The following is a 20,035-nucleotide window of genomic DNA, read 5'->3' as shown; positions in this document are numbered from 1 at the left end:
TGACACTTTCCTTGTGTGGACACAAGTCTTATATATTCTGAGTTTCCAAATTTCATGCCTCAACAAACAATGTTGGAATCCCTGTAGCTTTAAAACACTAATATTTAGAGGGAACATTCTTTCTGCGACCTTATTGAGACCCTATCCTGTATTAAGGATCCATAGGTACTGATCTGTCACTGTTACTTAATCCAATCAGATCAGGAAGGCATCAAGCATTAATAGGATTCAAACGTGTGAGCCATGTAACCAAACCAATTTTGACCTCACCTAGAAACCACGCTGAGGGCCTGAATGGTCTCCACCTGGTCCGAATTTCTAGATCGGTATGATTACACTTGCGTTTTCGAAGATGTTAACTGGAAGCAAAAATCTAGAATTTGCTTCCATTTCTTGCTGTTTCCCAGACTGGAGTCTGATTGAACTCTTATCTCAGCACTAACAAAAACTAAAAAAGCACTAAGGCGGGAGAAGATGAAATATAAGAAGCTAGCTAGTAATATAACAGAAGATTGTAAAAGTATTTTTTAGATGTCTAAAAAGGTTAAGGGAGAGGCAAGAATGGACATTTGACTGCTAGAAAATGAGGCTGGAGAAGTAGTAATGGGAAACAAAGAAATGACAGAGAAACTGAATAGGTACTTTGCATCAGTCTTTACAATGGAAAATACCAGCAACATACCAGAACCTCAAGAGAGTCAGGCAGCAGAGGTGAGTGTAGTGGCCATCACCAAGGAGGTGTTGGGGAAGCTGAAAAATCTGAAGATGGATAAATCACCCAGACTGGATGGAGTACACCTCAGGGGTCTGAAGGAGAGAGCTTAGGAGATTGTAGAGGCATTGGTGGTGATTTTTCTGGAATCACTGGAGGCAGGGAGAGTCCCAGAGGACTGGAAATGGCTAATGGAACAAACCTTTTTAGAACGGTAGATAAGAAACTATAGGCTGGTTAGCTGACCTTGGTTGTTAAGATTTTAGAGTCCATTATTAAGGATGAGATTGCAGAGTATGTGAAAGTGTATGATAAGAAAGGGTGGTGTCAGCACAGCTTCATCAAGAGGAGGTCATGCCTGACAAATCAGATGGAATTCTTTGAGAAGGTAAGAAGGAAGTTAGACCAAGGAGAGTCAGTGGACATAATCTATTTGGATTTCCAAAAGGTCCTGGTAACACAGGATTAGAGTGGTGCTGGAAAAGCTCAGCTGGTCAGGCAACATCCTGATGAAGGGCTTTTGCCTGAAACATCGATTTTCCTGCTCCTCAGATGCTGCCTGACCTGCTGTACGTTTCCAGCACCACTCTAATCTTGACTTTGATCTCCAGCATCTGTAGTCCTCATTTTCTCCTTGGTAGCACAGGAGGCTACTATTTAAGATAAGAGCCCATGGTGTTCAGGGCAAGGGATTGGCATGGTAGAGAATTGGCTAACTGGCAGAAGACAGAGAGTAGGGATAAAGGGGTATTTTTCAGGATGGCAGTCAGTGACTGGTGGAGTTCAGCAGGGGTCATTGTTGGGACCACAACTGTTCATGTTATGCACTAACTATCTGGATGAAGGAACCGAGAGCATATTTGCAACGTTGGCAGATGACACAAAGATAGGTGGAGGGACAGGTAGTATTGAGGAAATGGGAAGTTGTAGAATGACTTGGATATAATAGACTAGTGAGCAAAGTGGCAAATGGAATACAATGTGGGAAAGTGTGAGGTTATACATTTTGGTAGGAAGAACAGAGGCATAGACCATTTTCTAACTAGGGAAAGGGTTCAGAGATCTGAAACACAAAGGGACTTGGAAGTTTTAGTTCAGGATTTTCTTAAGGTTAACATGTAGCTTCAATTGGAGGTTAGGAAGGTAAATGCAATTTTGGCATTCATTTCAAGAGAGTTAGACAACAAGATTAGAGATATGCTGCTGAGGCTATATAAGCCTCTGATCAGACTGCATTTGGAATACTGTGAGCAGTTTTGGGCCCTGTGTCTAAGGAAAGATGAGCTGGGGTCTAGAGAAGGTTTACAAGAATGATCGTGGAAGTGAAGGGCTTGTCATATGGGAAACGGTTGAGAAATCTGTGAGTTTTGAAGGTTGATGAAGGATCTGACTGAAACTTCCAGAATACTGTGGGGCCTGGATGGAGTGGATGTGGAAAAGGTATTTCCATGAGCAGGAGAGACTAGGACCCTGGGCACAGGCTCAGGGTGAAGGGACAACCCTCAGAACAAAGATGAGGAGGCATTTCTTCAGCATGACAGTAGTGACTCTGTGGTACTCATTGCTGTAGAGTGTTGTGGAGGCCAAGTCACTGAGTATATTTAAGACAGAGATAGATAGGTTCATGGAGCTCCTCGATGCTGCCTGAACTGCTGTGCTCTTCCAGCACCATTGATCCAGAATAGATAGGTTCATGGTGAGTCAGGGGATCAAGAGTTATACAAAGGCAGGAGAAATGGGTTGAGAAATGTATCAGCCCTGATTGAATGGCAGAATAAACTCGATGGGCTAAATGGCCTAATTCTGCTCCTGTATCTTGTGGTCTTATGGTTATAAACAGAAAACCGAAAGAGTCACTTTGCTGGTCTACATGGTTCAAAATGTCCACTGTATTCACTCACTGAAGAATAGGGAAGTCCTTATTTTGAATACACTGCAGATTTAAATTTAATCCAAGGTTGAATGAGAGAAGAAAATGTTTGTTCTGATTTAAAACATCTTTACATGCAACACCTTCAGGTTGTTAGTCCTGAATTTGAACAATGACTAATTGATACATTAAATAAATGACAGTTGCTAAATTACACACTTAAAATCATTCAAAATGCACCTATTGAACGAAAGGACAACTGTAGGATGCTCATCAAGTGTCACAATGAGAGTTTATAAGAAGTTTGCTTATAATAAATTATTTGAATGGATGATGTATCTGCTGACTTGTCTAAGTGGTATAAAGAGAGGTACGCTGACCGTTAATAATCTTTTCTGGTCCTTTTGAATCTGAGCATTCAATAAGTTTGGGAATAGCCATTTTGTCAGGAATCGTCCCTTAATATATCATGGATGGGGAATGGAGGGTTCTGGATGATGCCATCCTTGGAAAGGTCAAAGGTTGTTTTGCATTTTCATCTCATATTTTCCTTGTCAAAGTCTTACCTGGGAGAATCAGCATGTCAGTGCGGGATTGCAGCAACTGTCCATTTTTGTACCATTCGATGTCTGCTGAAGGTACTGCTCGGTATTCACATGTTAACCAAATGGGATTATTCATCACAACACTGACGTTTTCTGGAGAGGGGCCCAGAAGCATGGGAGGCACTGGACAAAGAAAATAGAACCAGATGCAAGTTGACGCTGATTGATCTTTATTCAAAAGCCCAGCACTAAAATTAAGTTGCAACATCAAATATTTTGTAACGTCAGGACTTCTTCCTTCACCTTGAGAACAGAATTGTTCAATAAAACAAAGATTAATGTAAAATCAAAATTCTAAATTTTATTTTTCTTTCTTTAACATGACTTTTTTCAGAAAGGCAGTACAGACTAAATTTGTAAGAGGCAGTGCAATCAATCTTGATCTGTGTACAGTGAACTTGCAGAAACACATGTTTGAAGGAATAAGGAAGAAGTGCTTAAAATGGCGCATCCCAGAGTTGTATTGTGAGAAAGAAACAATAGGAAACAGGTGGAGAGTAGAAACTAGAAAAGAGGGTGGCTGAAGGTGATAAAGAACACCCATCAAATGAATTTGCTTTCCACATTTCAGGAGAACTGATCCTATCTGCTTCAAAGACCTGGGTCCATTCTATTTCAGTGGAAGCTCTGATTAAGTCAAAGAATCTAATTACAAGTCGTTCTGCTATAATGTACGTTTCGTTAACACACATTGATGAATTGGGGACATTGTTTCTCAAGTGCAAAGTTTTAAAGTGTATATTGGTTATAACACGATTCTTGCCCCATTAGTTTAAATGGTGCTGCTATTACACGATTTTCTCATAACAATTTTCTTATTACATGAGAACGAAACTACTACATTACAACAGAACTGACTGTAAATACAACTACAGTAAACCTACACAAACTCTTCTAGTTTGAACTGTTCTGTATGTTTCTATGAAATGGTTTGGAGCACTTTCTATGTTAAAGACACTACATTACTTCAAGTGTCTAGTGTCGCAATGAAGCGTAAGATGTATAATTGGTCCTTAAAATTCAGCAGGGATTGTTACCTTGAACACGAAGGCTGAAAAGCTTCTTTGTGCTTCCTGCTGGGTTTTCTGCTAGACAAATGTAGCCAGCTGCATCAGATGCCTGCACCGCGTGAATCTACAGAGGAAGTACAACAAGCAGCGCATGATTGAGGTTCAATCCAAAGCCTGACACAACACAGAATAGCAACTGAGTTTCTGCACAGCTTGAGTAGTCTACAGATCAGATTCCAACAGAGATAATCAGATACTTTGTTGTCCAATTTCCATTGAGCTCTTACCTGCAGAATGCTGCCATTATCCAGAAGTTGGTGTCTAGCGTCTGTTGCAATGGGTAGGCTGTCTCTGAACCAAAATATGGAAGGTGGAGGCTTCCCTGCTGCCTCACAATGCAGTTTAACTGTTTTGTTAACAACTGACACCAGCTCCTCTCCAAACTCTCCACCTTCTGAATGAATAACAGGAGGGACTAGAAAAAGGCAAATAAGAATGAATATGTGCAAAGGGTCCTCAACTATTCACAGTTTATATAAATGATTTGTATAAAGGGATGGAAGGTATGGTTGACAAATTTGCTGATGACAAGGAAGTTAGCTGTGAGGAGGACATAACGAGGCTACAAAGGGATATAAAAAGGTTAACTATAAAGGGCTATAGAAAGGTTAAGTGAGTAGGCAAATATCTGATAAATGGAGTATAATTTGGGGAAATGTGAAATTGTCCATTTTGGCAGGAATAAAAAGCAGTTTGTTCAATGATGAGAGGTTTCAGAACTGAGATACAGAGCGTTCTGAGTGTCCCAGTGCATGAATCACAAAAAGGCTAATACACATGTATAAAAGAAATTAGGAAAGTTAATAAAATATCATTTATTGTGAGGGTAATTGAATAGAAAAATGAAAAGATCATGTTTCAGTTGTACAGGACACTGGTGAGACCGCATCAGGAGTACTGTTGACAATACTAGTCTCTTTCTTTAAGAAAGGATGTAAATTGCATGAAGTGATTCAGAGAATATGTAGAGATTTATATCTGAAATTAATCTGTTGTTTTATGAGGAAAGGGTGGACAGGTTAGCTCTGTACTTGCTGGAGTTGAGGAGAATAAGAGGTGACTTGATTGAAATAAATAAAAACTTGAGGGATCTCGACAGGTTAGATGTGGAAAGACTGTTTATTCTTCTAAGACTGTAGTATTTAGGCTGACTGTTTAAGAATAAAGGATCACTCATGTAAAACAGAGATGAGGTGAATGTTTTTCTCATAGAATGTTATGTTGTTTGCAACTCTCTTCTTGTAAACTTAATGAAAGCAGAGTTTTTGAACATTTTTAAGGCAGAGGTAGATCAATTCTTGGTTAGCAAGGGGTTGAACAGTTAGTTGGATAGGTGGAAATGTAGACTTGCACTTGCAATCAAATCTGTTAACTTCTTATTAATTAGTGGAGCAGGCCTGAGGGATCAATGGCCTACTCCTGTTTCTTGTTCATAAGCTCAGGATTTCTGCATCACAGGTAAAGTAACATCGGGAAAGGAAACAGATACAAAGTGCTGTCCTGGTCAGCAAGTTCCACTGAAATTGTTCGATTTCATATTAAACACAAAAGTGTAAGGCAGCAGAATTGAAACCAAAGAAAACAATTGCTATATCTACACTAAAAATAATTATGTAAAAAAGTAGTTCCTTACAAATGTTTAAAGTCAGGTATGCATTGCCTAAGAATATAATGGGGACTGATGAACAGAAGCAGTCAAAGGGACTAAGATATTTATTTGAAAAGGTACAATGTGTGGAGTCACAAGGAGGATGCGGGAGAACGGCACTAAGTGAATTTCTTATTCAGAGGACCATAACTAACATGATGGGCCGAGTAGTCACTTTCTGTGCTTTAACAATTCTGTGATTCGGTGACATAGATGGAGTTAGATGGGACAAGTATTTGAAAAAAGTGGGCTTGTCGGGGCAGATGGTCTGGAGGAAAACTGAAGAACCACTTGACTGGGTTATGTGATTAAATCTTGCAAGATGGCTTGAATAGACAGATTCTTGACTCAAAAATGGGACTGCTATTAAAGCTGTGAGCATAAGAGGTATAGTTAGTAAGTTTGCAGATGACACCAAAATTGTAGGTGTAGGGGACAGCGAAGAGGGTTACCTCAGATTACAACAGGATCTTGACCAGATAGGCCAATGGGCTGAAAAGTGGCAGATGGAGTTTAACTTAGATAAATTCGAGGTGCTGCATTTTGGGAAAGCAAATCTTAGCAGGACTTATACACTTAATGGTAAGGTCCTACAGCATGTTGCTGAACAAAGAGACCTTGGAGTGTAGGTTCATAGCTCCTTGAAAGTGGAGTCGCAGGTAGATAGGATAGTGAAGAAGGCGTTTGGTATGCTTTCCTTTATTGGTCAGAGTATTGAGTACAGGGGTTGGAAGGTCCTGTTGCAGCTGTACAGGATATTGGTTAGGCCACTGTTGGAATATTACGTGCAATTCTGGTCTCCTTCCTATCGGAAAGATGTTGTGAATCTTAAAAGGGCTCAGAAACAATTTACAAGGATTTGCCAGGGTTAGAGGATTTGAGCTATAGGAAGAGGCTGAACAGGCTGGGGCTGTTTTCCCTGGAGCGCGGAGGCTGAGGGGTGACCTTATAGAGGTTTACAAAATTATGAGGGACATGAATAGGGTAAATAGGCAAAGTCTCTTCCCTGGGGTCAGGGAGCCCAGAACTAGAAGGCATAGGTTTAGACTGAGAGGGGAAAGATATAAAAGAGACCTATAGGGCAACTATTTCACACAGAGGGTGGTACGTGTATGGAATGAGCTGCCAGAGGAAGTGGTGGAAGCTGATACAATTGCAATATTTAAGAGGCATTTGGATGGGTATATGAATAGGAAGGGTTTGGAGGGATATAGGCCGGGTGCTAGCAGGTGGGACTAGATTGGGTTGGGATATCTGGTCGGCATGGACGGGTTGGACCGAAGGGTCTGTTTCCATGCTGTACATCTCGATGACTCTATGACTCTATGACTCTGAGTGGATAAAAACAAAATGCTGGAAATCTGAAACACAAAGAGAAATCACTAGAGAAACTGAAAAGAGAAAGTAGAGTTAATGTTTTCAGTCCAGTGGCCCTTCTTTAGCCTGGACTTGAAACATTAACTTTGCTTTCTCTCCACAGATGCTGCCAGACCTGATGAGTTTCTCCAGCAATTTCTGATTTTGTTTCCCACAGACTGGAATTGTTCTATGTGTTGAGCAATTAATTATAATTGCTGCTTGTTATGGGACTGGTTCCACTTGCTATGGTTTTGGTTCTGCGTACACACTGGAGGTTTTTGGAATTTGGTATCAGTACTATTTCCAAGAAAATGCAGTGTTGTATGACAAAAAAAAGTTATAAATGAAGTTGAGAAAAGAAGGAGGCACATAAAAATGAGATAAAAACATCTGTCCAACAATTCAGGAAATACTGACACAGTCCTGTACATGCTCCTGGCTGCATCTGACATACCTGGATCTATAATTATCGCATTTAGTGATGACTAAGTGGTATTTTTCCACCTATTTAGGTTTACGAATCTTGGTCTCCTGCCAATGTGATTTTACAGATGTCTTTAATCTCTTGAGATCAGTAGACGTGCTCTCTGTGACTGCTCTTACTGACAGTTGGAGTTCTCGGATAAAGTGGCTTCTTTTCAAACTCTCACGCACTTCTTAAACAAGAGCCTCAGCACTGTTCACTTAGTGCCTTGGTGGGGTTATAATTAATCCACAAGTACTCAAGACAGATAATAAAGATAGATCTTTAATTCCTACTGACTGAGAACAATCTTAACCTGACCTGTCTCTCACAAAATGAAAAGAATGCTAAATTTACATCTGTCTGATGTGTTTGATGGACAGTAGATTCAGGTACAGTATGAATGCAGTCTTCAAACAATCCCACCATTTTTCTGCAAGAAAGTTTGATTAAGATTACCATTGGTGACTCCAGTGACTTTGTAGTGTGTGTGTGTGTGTGTGTATGTGTGTGTGTGTCTCTGTCTGCAATCTTTTTGATGCAAAAGCTTTCAAAACCACAAACTAACCATTAAATTTTAACGACCTCATTCTTGGACTTATCCACATTTCCAATCTTACTTTAAACCTTGGTTTGCAACAGGTGTGGGATGGAAAAGGTGACACAAATGGGGTGAGTTATTGATCACTGATGTGCCTGGAAGATGAAAATAATACATATTCCTTTAAGCCTCGCAATACTCCAGATCTTTTTCCCATAATGTTGTCCTGTGAGACATGTCTCAAATGCATCAAATACGCAGAGGAGTTTAACATTCCTATGATCATGATTTGACCCAGGCGAAAATGATTGAAGGAAACAGCGAGCTTATACAGAACTCGCAAACCTCAGGCTGAAACAGAGATCAACCTTAAGACCATTACTCCTCTTCCCCTGCTCCCTAGAAATTAACATGTTAAATATTTTTAAGATGCTCCATATACATAGTGGAAAGAGGTGAGAGTCAATAAACCACTTTAAACTTGAAAACAAATGAGGGAAATGTTAAATGTTAAATAATACATTACAGTGACAGTAATATATTCGATAAAATGGGAAATCGGTACAAAGAAAGATAGGCATTTTTAAGAAATGCTCTATCGCAAATTATAATTATTGAAGGGGGAAAATGTATAGAAAGGGAACTGAGTACAAAATAGGCAATACCTCCTGGATAAGGTAGAAAGTGCAATGATAGCAGTCTAAGACCATGTGACTGAAGTGTTACAAACATAACCTCAAAGTCCTCACATTCACAAGGATAATTGTCTAACACTTGCATATGGTTACTCACTCAGGATGACAAGCTCATAGTGCAGTTGGTCCTCTCCAACCTCATTAACAGCTCGGCATGTATATCTCCCAGCATCATCAGCTCGGACCCTGGGGATCTGCAGGATATGGCTCCCTGTTAAGAGACATTCACAATTTGTTTAAATTTGTTCAACATGTTCTTCTCAAATTAAATACCATAATTGACAAAAAGTAAAGTGTGTGTGAAAATAAGGGGGAATTGGGAGGAACTCCTTATGTTCCTTACAAACTTCTAGAAACTTAGATTTTATAGGCTAAGCTTTGTCAAGGACATATGTTGAAGATCAATTATTATGTCAACATGTTTTCATAGAATCCCGACAGTGTAAAAGCAGGCCATTCAACCCATCAAGTTCACACAGCCCCTCCGAAGAGCATCACACCTCCTTACCCTATTCCTGTAACTGTGCATTTCCCATGACTAAATCACCTAGCCTTCACATCCCTGGACACCATGTGCAACTTAGCATGGCCAATCCACCTAACCTTTGGACTGTTGGTGGAAACTGAAGCATCAGGAGGAATCCCACTTAGATACATGGAGAACATGCAAACTCCACACAGACAGTCGCCCAAAGCTAGAATCAGACCTGAATCCCTGGCACTGTGAGGCAGCAGTGCTAACCACTGAGCTACCATGCCACCTACTTTTTCCCCATTGACAAATTTAGTATAGTCTGGAGGCAGCTAAACAGCTAAAACTGCAGCTACCTTCAATGAGATGAAATGTTCATTAGTGGAACATCCAAACCATGATTGGTGGGCTTTTGACATTTAAGTTAAAGGTATAAAGCTGCCAAAGTATTTGGAGAGTAAGATATTCTTTTAGAGAAGTCAGGTGTCCTCTAGGGTTTTAAAAAGTAAGCGTAAATGTGTGTAGAAGTCGATTTGGCGGATTTGTCAAGCTGCTAAGACAATAAAATTCCAATTCTTGTCCCTCTTCAGACCACACACAAGATTAGTTAACAGAACATATCAATCTTTTGGTTTCCCTGGCCTGCAGGGTGGACACAGAAGTCTGTTGTGTTTACCATAGAGCTAGGTGACCATTGTTGAACAGTATACAATATAAATATCACAACAATGTATTACATGAAGATCATGATGACTTGTGTAGGTGAATGGTATTATGCCTTCCCTGTTAACCTTTCTTCTTTCAAGAAGATGATCTCCCTTTAAAGAGTAACTGTTTCTTAATTCCCATCAACCTTTGTGTTATGATTCAAGCTTTCAAAAAAGAAATCATTATTTCTTCAGCTGATGGGTCACTTGTCACTGGATCAAAATCCTGGAACTCCTTCCCTAATGGCATTGTGGGTGTACCTACACCAAATGGACAACAGCAGAAGGCAGCTCACCAACACCTTCCCAAGGGCAATTAAAGATGGGCAATAAATGCTGGCTCAGTCCGTGACACTCACATCCTGAGAGTGAATTTGAAAAAATGTTATATCTGGTTCCTCTTGGCAGCTGTCACTATAAACTTTAGTTTGCATAGCTCAAGGCTAATGGTAATCCTACTTTACAATAACTGCCTTGGAATTCATATAGGATCATTATTACATGAACTGTCAATTCAGAGTTGGAAAACATCACACTCAGGATTTGACTGACTGGGGATAAAATACATGCAAATGAATAATTTGCAATACCAAAAGCGTCGGTTGTGCAGCATGACTAAGAATTTATAATCGATCCATGTAGCTTATTCCTAAAGCTCCTTCTGTTAAACTTCTGAAATGATGCCATCTCTAGCCTAATACATAAGGCACATTCTTAAGCAGCTCTTGTGTGTGTGTGTGTGTTTGCACACTTGCGTCTGTGTGCACGTCAGTATGTGTACACATCTGTGTGTGTGTGTGTGTGAGTGTGTTTATGTGTGTGTGTTAAATGTGTCCGTAATATGCAACCCAGAAGATTCATATTGAATAGCTAAACACACAATGATCCTCTGGTGTTATACATTTAACTTCTCTGAAGGAGGAAGGTAAACTGAACTTTTAACAATATTAACAGCTTAACAGATAATACCATAAATGCTTCACTTAGTCATATCCCCCAACTGCTGTTCTGCTACTTACGAACTGGGATATTATGCTGTATGACGATAACTTAGCCTGTAAATACCTTGCTGAAATTAAAATGCCTTATGACAGGGACCAGTTGACTATTGTGGTAAGAAACTGATTCTGTTAGTTGTGCTGCGAAGGCAGGATGTTCAATGCAGTTTTTGGATTTCTACAAGGTAAGTGCTACCCAATTTCTCAAATGGATTTTATGAACTTACCATGTACACCAAACTTAAGACACAAGTTCCATTTTTGGCAAACTGTACATTTCTTCCTACAATCAGTGTCAACCAGTTCAGTAATTTGGGTCAGGTACAGAATAAAGCCTAGAGTCATACAGTATGAAAACAGACCCTTCAGTCAAACTCATCCATGTTAACCAAGTTTCCCAAATTAAATTAGTCCCACTTCCCTGAATTTGGCCAATATCCTCCTAAACCTTCCCTATTCATGTACTATCTTTTAAATGTTGTAACTGTACCTTCATCTACCACTTCTTCTGGCAATTCATTCCACATATGAACCACCCTCTGTGTGAAAAAGTTGCCCCTCAGGTACCTTATAAATCTTTCTCCTCTCACTTGAAAAGTACGTCCCCTAGTTTTGAACTCACATACCCTAAGGAAAAAACTTTTGCTATTCACATTTTCCATTCCCCTCATGACCCTTTCTTATTCTTGACGAGAGCCTCAATGTTCTCATTCATCAACTGTCCCCCATTCTAACCAGCCTTACACTTCACAGTATATAACAGGAACATAATAGTAAGTCTCCTATTTCACCCCAATAAAATGCCTCCATCCTAAATTTTTAAGAATGCATCTTGCTGCATCACTTCACAAGATTGTATCTTATTGTGTGCAGTTCTAGTCACCACACTACAAGGAGGATGTGGATGCTTTGGAGAGAGTACTGAAAAGGTTTATCAGAATGTTGCCTGTTATAGGGGTTTTTAGTTATGAAGAAAGGTTGGCTAGACTGGGTTTGTTTTTACTGGAACGCATGAAGTTGGGTGACTTGATATAAGTTTATATAATTGTGAATGTCATGAATAGACAGGCTTTTTCCCAGGGTGGATGGGTTAATTACTTGGGGACACAGATTCAAGATGCAAGTGTGAAAGTTTAAAGGAGATGTGCGAGGCACGATTTTCACACAAAGGGTGGTGGGTGCCTAGAATGTGTTGTCAAAGGAGGTGTTGGAGGCAGACACAATAGCAGCATTTAAGAAGCACCCAAACAAATGCATGAACAGGAAGGGAATAGAAGGATACAGATCCTGCAAGTGAGGACAGTTTTAGTATGGAAGGGCAAAATGTGTCAGTGCAGGCAAGGCCTGTTCCTGTGCTGTACTGTTCTTTGTTCAGATTGCTGCCACCATGTATACCTGTGGGCTCTCTAAACGGAAGTTGAACCAAAATGTTCCATTTTTTACTCCCAGATCATAAAGATAATGAAATGTCCATCAATCTACCCAGGAGGCATACAACGTCTCATTAAGCATAGGGACTACTGGAGCAGTTTTCTTTTTTAAATACCTAACTTCGACATTGTTAATCCATTCCCACTAAGAATTCTATTGAAACTTTCCAAATTTAATCCATTTGGGTTTCTCGTAACCAGGCAAAAGATGAAATTTTTGTCTGACCAACCTGAGCAGATTTCAAATAAACCTTCTAACAATGACAATCATTGTTCTAAGGCTTAACCTAAGCCTATTTCAATTATTTCTCCAATGCTTTCAAGTATTTTAAGGCAAAATTTACACACAATGTACAGTAATAGTTTTTGTGTTGCAACTACACCATTTACATACACATGGATGGTGTACTCTAAAGCAAATTGGCATGTCTCCCCTCATTGTGGAAAATGAGAAAATCTACCAATGTATGTAAAAATGAAATAAGCAACACGTAGGTGGCTTTGGACCTACCTGGAAGAATCAGGACATCATCTGTGGCAGAGAGAGCTTCACCATCCTTGTACCAGGATAGAATGGGAGGTGGAATGGCATTAGTCTCACAGTAAAGCGAAACAGGGTTGTTCACAATCACTTCACGATGCTCGACAATCTCCTCTGCTTCATCCACCCCGTTTATCACCTCCCAGGCAGCATTCACACCATATAGCTTCTGGAAGATTGGAGGCACTGCAATATGTGCAGGAAGACAAGGATTTCTAACGTAATTCAAATATTGCACAGAGTTCTGCTCATCTAGTCAGGCATGAAAGAACTTGTAATCATATAGGACCTTAGACAAACTCAAAATACCACAGTCCCTTTACAACCATAAAACACCTTCTGAAGGTTAGTAATGATTATTAAACAGAAAAGGCAGAAGCCAATGTAGAAAGCTCCCACAAACAGCAGTGAGTAAACGAGTAGATTAAAACAGGTCATTTCCTCATTGTTTTGTTGCTGGAGTGTTGATTGAGGAACTGTTGCAGTTCTTCATCAAAACAGCACACCTGAGATAGGAAAGGGGGCTCTAACCAAACAGTGGTTTATCTATAACAATGTAGTACTCCTTTAGTGCTGTAGTTATTACATCTTGAAATTTTATACTCAAGTCTCTGGATTGGGACTGGAACCCTCAACCTTCTGAAGTCAAATTGCCAAAGTTGCTTACACTAGATTATTGCTATCCTGGACATAGGTAGAGAGATGAGCAGGTGAGATTCTAGTTTCAGGGACCTAGATTTTGAAAAAAAAATTAAGGACGATGGGCTGCATTCTTCAGGAGGAGATGATTTTCCAGCTGGTAATTTAAAGTTTTCAAGTTTATGTAAGGTTGGCAAAACCAATCTTGGGAAATCACCAAAAAGCAAGCAAAATATCAGAAGTTTGGACGAAAAAGGAAAATCAATTGCCAATAAAATCTCCATTATTAAACAAAAATGTACAATGCTGTGTGGAGGAGGTCAGGAATGGGATCTGCAAAGACCGTGCCTTTTATTTTTCTGTGCTTTTGATTGTGCACTGCAATGGGAAAATGACAGGTTTGAAAAATAATGATAGTGGAAAGGACTGCCGCACATTTTAATAAGCAAGCTACAAGTCCTTATTTTTCATGTTGTTAAGTCTGGTTTATCCAACAAGTTGTGGGGAGCAATAGCTGCAGCTGAACTGGCACCAGGGAAGAATACACTATAAGCTTCAGCCAACAAAAAGTAGCTGATTGCTCGAAGGAGTGATGACTAGCTGTCGAAGGCCTTCCACCTGCTAACAACTATGTGATTGGCTCCCAGGTAGCTGAATAGCATTTGAGTATGAATGTGACAGCCAGAAGCTTTCACATCTCTGAGAGGGAAGCTGTTGTCCTTACTTCTGCAGTAAAAAAACATCTAAAGCATGGAGAAAGCCAAGTTATTTATTTTCCCTCACCAGTTGCTGTAAACTGTTGCTTTTGTTTTAATTTTATTTTTATTGAAAAAATTTCCTTACAACTTCATAAAAATACAAAAATATAATAATTAAAAATTATAATAACAATTACAATGAATTAAATACTACCCTACTCTACAAAACAAATCAAAACTACAGATCTATCAATAAACAAACAAATTAATTAATTAATTAATAATGCCACCCAGCGCAACCACATCGAAGCTCCCAACCTTCGGGAGAATTAATTATTATACCCATAATTATTCAGGATTCTTCCTCCCAGGACACAAGGCTCACTAAACCTAATCATCACGGCTAAAGAAATGCCCTAATTAAAATGGCAGACAAGCATGCATCCAGGTAATTCAATAAGGGATGTGTTCCATAATTAACCATGCATATCTAAGGAAGATAAATTTACAAGCCCAAAAGAGAGACAGGATCTACCTTCACTTCAGTCCCCCGGACCTTCTCTATTAATCCTGTCAAGTGCTCCAGTCCCTTGTGGCATGACCACATACAATGAGTGGGGATACCTATGCTTATTTTGCACGGGGCACACTGGAGAGTCTCCCTTTTTGAATTTCATAACATGATCTGGGCCAAATCAACCCTATGAAGAACCTTCAACTGCATGGCATGTGTTCTGTTATAGATCGAAATCTTTCTCACATTCTCCCTAATGTCCTTACACTAGATCTGAGGGGATCTCCACTGCCAAATCTTGAGTGACTTCACATAGTCACTCAATGTTGTTTGAGACATCACACCCCAACAGTGGTAGAGAATACTAACTGAGAGAATGCTTCCGGCATGAAGCACTCTCCTCTCTGCGTCAGACCTTTAGGGGTTGGTCAAAAGCATAGTGTTTTTTTGGATGAAGTCCCTAACCTGAAAATAATGAAAAAAACCTATGCTAGGTAATCCATACTTGTGGCTCATTTGGTTGAAGGACATCATGACCTCCCCCTCAAACACATCTCCAAAACAGGAGATAACCCTAGTGATCACAGTTGGAATTCAGGGTCCATCATCCCTGGCCGGAATTATAGCGTACCAACTATAGGGGTAAGAAAGGAGGTTTTAGATAAACTGCACTCGCTCTGTCGCATTACTCTCCAGGCTTTGACCGTGTTATTCCATAACTGTCCTCGATATCCAATATATTGATCCTGGGTCCTTACCAGCCCAGTCGCTTATGAAGGACAGAAGGGAGCTTAGTTGGTGTCTCTTAATATCCAGAAAGTCTACTCCCCCCAACCCTTGGGGTAATTGCAATTTGGCAAGATTAATGAAGGGCCGCCTGTGATGCCAAATAAAAGAATTAAGCCAACTAGTGAGTCTCTGCAACGTTTGCTTGGGTAACATCAGAGGGAGCATTCGTACGGGATATAACAGATGAGGAAGGATATGCTAATGGTTCATTATTGTTTACTTGTAGCTAAGAGTTATTTATTTCTGATAGTAATTCTTTTTCACCTAGTCCAGTTAATCTGGGAATAGTTTTCTTTCAGTGCTGCAACTCATCTATAATTCTCTCATTCCATTGTGGAATAAATGACCAGCTGAAGCCATGGATTCAAAGAGTTCAATATATTCAGAACACAATGAGATAATGGAAACAGAAATGCTCAAGAGATATGGCAAATTAGCAGATAAGAGAAATGAAGATCAATCAGAAAAGATCTGACTTATTGGGCTTGCTATTTCCTGAAGAATTCTATAGATTCCAGTTGTCTTCTATGTTACACATTCCTTACGAGTAACACGGCTGAGATTGAGAACACATATTTTTAGTGATTTGAAATGCAAAACACACCAGGCAGGAGGGTCCCATCCTGAGATTCAGATGTCATAAAGGAACAGCTTGAGCCTTGTTTTCAGAGTTTATGGTATGCTTGGAATCCTTTTGATGTATTACTCCCTTGTAACACTATCTAAACCATATGGAACTGTGCATTAGAATATCAGGAACTAGGGACTCTGCGTGAGGATACAGGCAAACTGGAAGTCCACAGGGAAAGGACAAAGAAAATTGGCAGACCACGCAGGGACTTCATGGTAAGCTAACTGTATTTACACTATTTTCCATTTCTGGAATTATTACTGACCTTGAATGTTGACATGAAAATCCTTCTCATCTTCCCCTGCAATGTTTGTGGCCACACAAGTGTAACGACCTGTGTCTGACACCCTTGTGTACCTGATTTGGAGGATATGTCCTTCGTCAAGAATCTGAAGACGTTCAGTTCCTGTCAACAGCTGGAACAAGAGGAATGGTCAGGATTTAACGGCTATACTATGGCCTACTTTGCCCTCCCCTGCAAAGTGGCTGATGTCATGGATATTTTTACTGATTCTGTGCTTGGAATGAGGAGGGTGAGAGAAAAACAACGCTGATTAAAGTAGGATTATAGTAGTGCGTTCTAAGACCTCTGGCCCAAGTTCTTTCTGAATGCAGCTAATCAATGTCATGTAGAGATTGGTGGATTAATCTTCTCCTTAGCTTCATGCCGTTGGTGTTGACATGAATGTGTGTGCCTGGGATGTCTAAAATAAAACATGGGAAATGGACGCAGGATAGATTTGGCTTTCTGGTAAACTCCACAGAACTCCTGGAGTAATAAATTAACAGTTAAAAGCAGACATTATTCCAGCTTTCCTTCAATATAGCTTTGCCAAGTGATCGTGAAAACATTGGGTGTGAATCTAATTTTAGTGGAGAGTCAGTGGGTATCTTAATTTGCTAATAGTGAAGTTGGAGAGATGGTAATTAATACTGAGGACCCACTGACAGTCTCAGCAAGTACTGGAAAACACCAAGCAGGTCTGGTAGCATTTGTGGAGCCAGAAACAGAGTTAAGATTTCAAGTGTGTGAACTGAAAACTGCCCTGCTTCTCTCTTTATTGATGCTGCCTGACCTGCTCAGTATTTACAATATTTTCTGCTTTATTTCAGATTGTCAGCATTTGCAAGATTTTGCTTTTCCAAAATTCTGAAGGGATATTGATTATGTGGTGAAAATGGGAATGGGGAATAAATTGGATGACAGAATTTAGTTAAAATAAGATTTAAGGAAAAGCAAGCTGGCATATATAGCACAGTCATAGCCATAGCATAACTCAAAGTATTTCACAAAATATCTCAAAACGTAATTACTGCATATACCCTGGATAGGAGACAGCATCAGATTTTGGGGGTTCAGGTTTGAAAGGCGTTAAAGGTAATATTTACAGTGGATAAACATAAAAAAGCACTTGGATAACTGAGCTTTTTGGCAAGAAATATACAGTAAAGTAATGGTGGTTGTATATAATAGTTATAAAGGCAAATCCATTTATAATATTAAAATCTGGAGTAATATTTGCAGTTACGGGTTCCACACAAGGAGAGACAATGGTCTGGTGGTATTTTTGCTGGTAGTTCAGAGACCCAGGCAATTCTCTGGTGTATCAGATTCAAATCCCACCAGTTTAAAGTTTAAACTCCCATCTGGTCCTTTAGGAAAGGTCTGGCCCAAATGTGTTTCTCAATAATTTGACTCTTAAATGAAATGACCTAGCATGCCATTCGGTTCATCAAATGACTGAAAAGTCTCAGAAAACCAGAGAGATCATTTACACCTACTAGGCACAGGAAGCGACAATGTAAAACTTAGCTCCATCGAACATATAAAGTCCACCTTACTGACAGCTGGGAACTGCAAGGTGTGAGATTTATGTATTTATTTTGCAGTTTGGATTCTGAACTAACATGAAGGTTTTGGTCAGTGTGTAGGAATGGGTTTTATAATTAACTTGTCAACCTTTCTGGAGGCATAATTTCAAGACCAGTATATGACAGAGTAGCTGACTGGGTGCACTTCTGGAGAGATAATGAGAATTTCTATGTATTGTGAGCTTTACACTTGGAGAAAGAGCAAACTGAAACACATCAGCTTGCTTTTGATTTGGAAGATTTTTGATAGGCAAAAAAAAATCCATAGATAGGAAGATTTTGTTTTCAGTTTGCAGAAGACCTGGCTAGGGTCAGATGTAAAAATAGTTTCTCCTGGAGAAAGGAGTTAGTTCAATGAGAGAAAATATAATACCAGAGTGGCCTAAGTCTTGCAATTTCCACACCCGCTGCCTGTGAAGAGTTCTAGAGCTTTGGGGATGAGATTTGAGCCCATTCTGTTCCGTGTCTTACTCACTGATCTATATCAGGATCTTATCAAGTGAGGCTGATTGTTCATAGGAAATCCTTTTTTTCAGTTATGAAAGCCAGTGAGAGATTATTGTTACCTGACTATCCTTATACCAGCGAAGAGCAGGAACTGGGGTTGCCCACGATTCACACACCAGTGTCAATGTGGTGTTCACCTTGGTCTTCACCTGAGTGACCCGAAAACCTCCTGCTGTCTGATCGTCCTTTGCTATAACTGGAGGAACTGATGTGAAAGAATTTTTTTAAAAGTGTTACCAACCAGTTGATCATACTAAGCTTTGCACCAAAAGATGGTTATCATTTTGCTTACCTGGCCAGTTCTGTCTGCTCTCTGGTATTAATTGCATCAATTGAAGTTAAACATACAGATGGAGGGTGCTGACTGGATGTTTACTTGAGTATGTAAAGAGACATTTACTATTCATGAGTTAAGTTAGGAGGTATATAGCTGCAGTGTTTGCCTCTAATTAAAACTATCTCAAGTAAAGACTGGCTTTGGACTCTTCTTTTGGCAACTTGCTATCGGGAACATAACACCTGGCTCATTGATTTCCCACTCAAAGGCTGCAAACCCTCTGGAATTATCTTGAAAATCACCAGTAATTAAGGATTAATCTTTAGTATTGTAATATCAGGAGTAATATCACAGGCCCTGAAGCATATAATACCCTGAGAGATCTTGGTAGGATGGATGTGAAAATAAAGTTTCCTCTTGTAGGAGAATCAAGAATTAAGAATCACTGTTTAAAAATAAGGGATTGTCCATTTAAATCAGAGATGAGGATAATTGTTTTCTCACAGAAGGCCATGTCTCAATGGAACTCTTCTTCAAAAAGGCAGCAGAAGCCGAGTCTTTAAATGATTTTAAGGCAGGGATAGATGGATTCTTGATAAGCAAGAGGGGGCCATGAAGGTTGATTTCGGTGGGCAGAAATGTGGAGTAATCAGATCGGCCATAATCTTAAAGTTTAAGAGCCAAATGGCCTATTTCTGCTCCTGATCCATATGGTCATATGGCCAATAAAGAAATTCCTCTTTGAAAACTTTGCTTCTGGAGTTAAAAAAATATAATGGACACGTAATTAAATGCAGTTGACTGATGATAGAGAAGCATTTAATCAATATCATTTCCAAATGACAAGAAATGATCCTGCACAGGTGAGTGGGGATGTCAGTCAATGACAGTAAAATGTGGATGGGCATTTGGAGGCATGTTCATTGGGCATGTGTTGAAAACTCTGGGAATATATACCACTAAAGGTGGCAAACTTCTGTTTAAGCCAGGCCTACAT

At 39.7% G+C, this 20,035-nt stretch overlaps 1 protein-coding gene across 1 annotated transcript in view; it reads right to left on the bottom strand.

Moving 5' to 3' along the window:
* Positions 1-20,035, bottom strand: part of LOC122564614 (hemicentin-1-like) — a 429,834-nt gene that overhangs the window by 140,183 nt on the left and 269,616 nt on the right. The window contains exons 51-57 of the mRNA XM_043719704.1: positions 18,821-18,966; positions 16,648-16,798; positions 13,082-13,297; positions 9,061-9,174; positions 4,485-4,672; positions 4,225-4,321; positions 3,149-3,310 (exon numbers count right to left, since the gene is read on the bottom strand). Coding sequence (XP_043575639.1) covers positions 3,149-3,310; positions 4,225-4,321; positions 4,485-4,672; positions 9,061-9,174; positions 13,082-13,297; positions 16,648-16,798; positions 18,821-18,966 — 1,074 coding nt within the window. The remainder of the gene's footprint in view (positions 1-3,148; positions 3,311-4,224; positions 4,322-4,484; positions 4,673-9,060; positions 9,175-13,081; positions 13,298-16,647; positions 16,799-18,820; positions 18,967-20,035) is intronic.

This window comes from Chiloscyllium plagiosum, chromosome 30 (assembly GCF_004010195.1).
Source record: "Chiloscyllium plagiosum isolate BGI_BamShark_2017 chromosome 30, ASM401019v2, whole genome shotgun sequence".
Lineage (NCBI taxonomy): Eukaryota > Metazoa > Chordata > Chondrichthyes > Orectolobiformes > Hemiscylliidae > Chiloscyllium > Chiloscyllium plagiosum.
The sequence above is the reverse complement of the archived record's forward strand: the minus strand, read 5'-3'. Positions and strand labels throughout refer to the sequence as shown.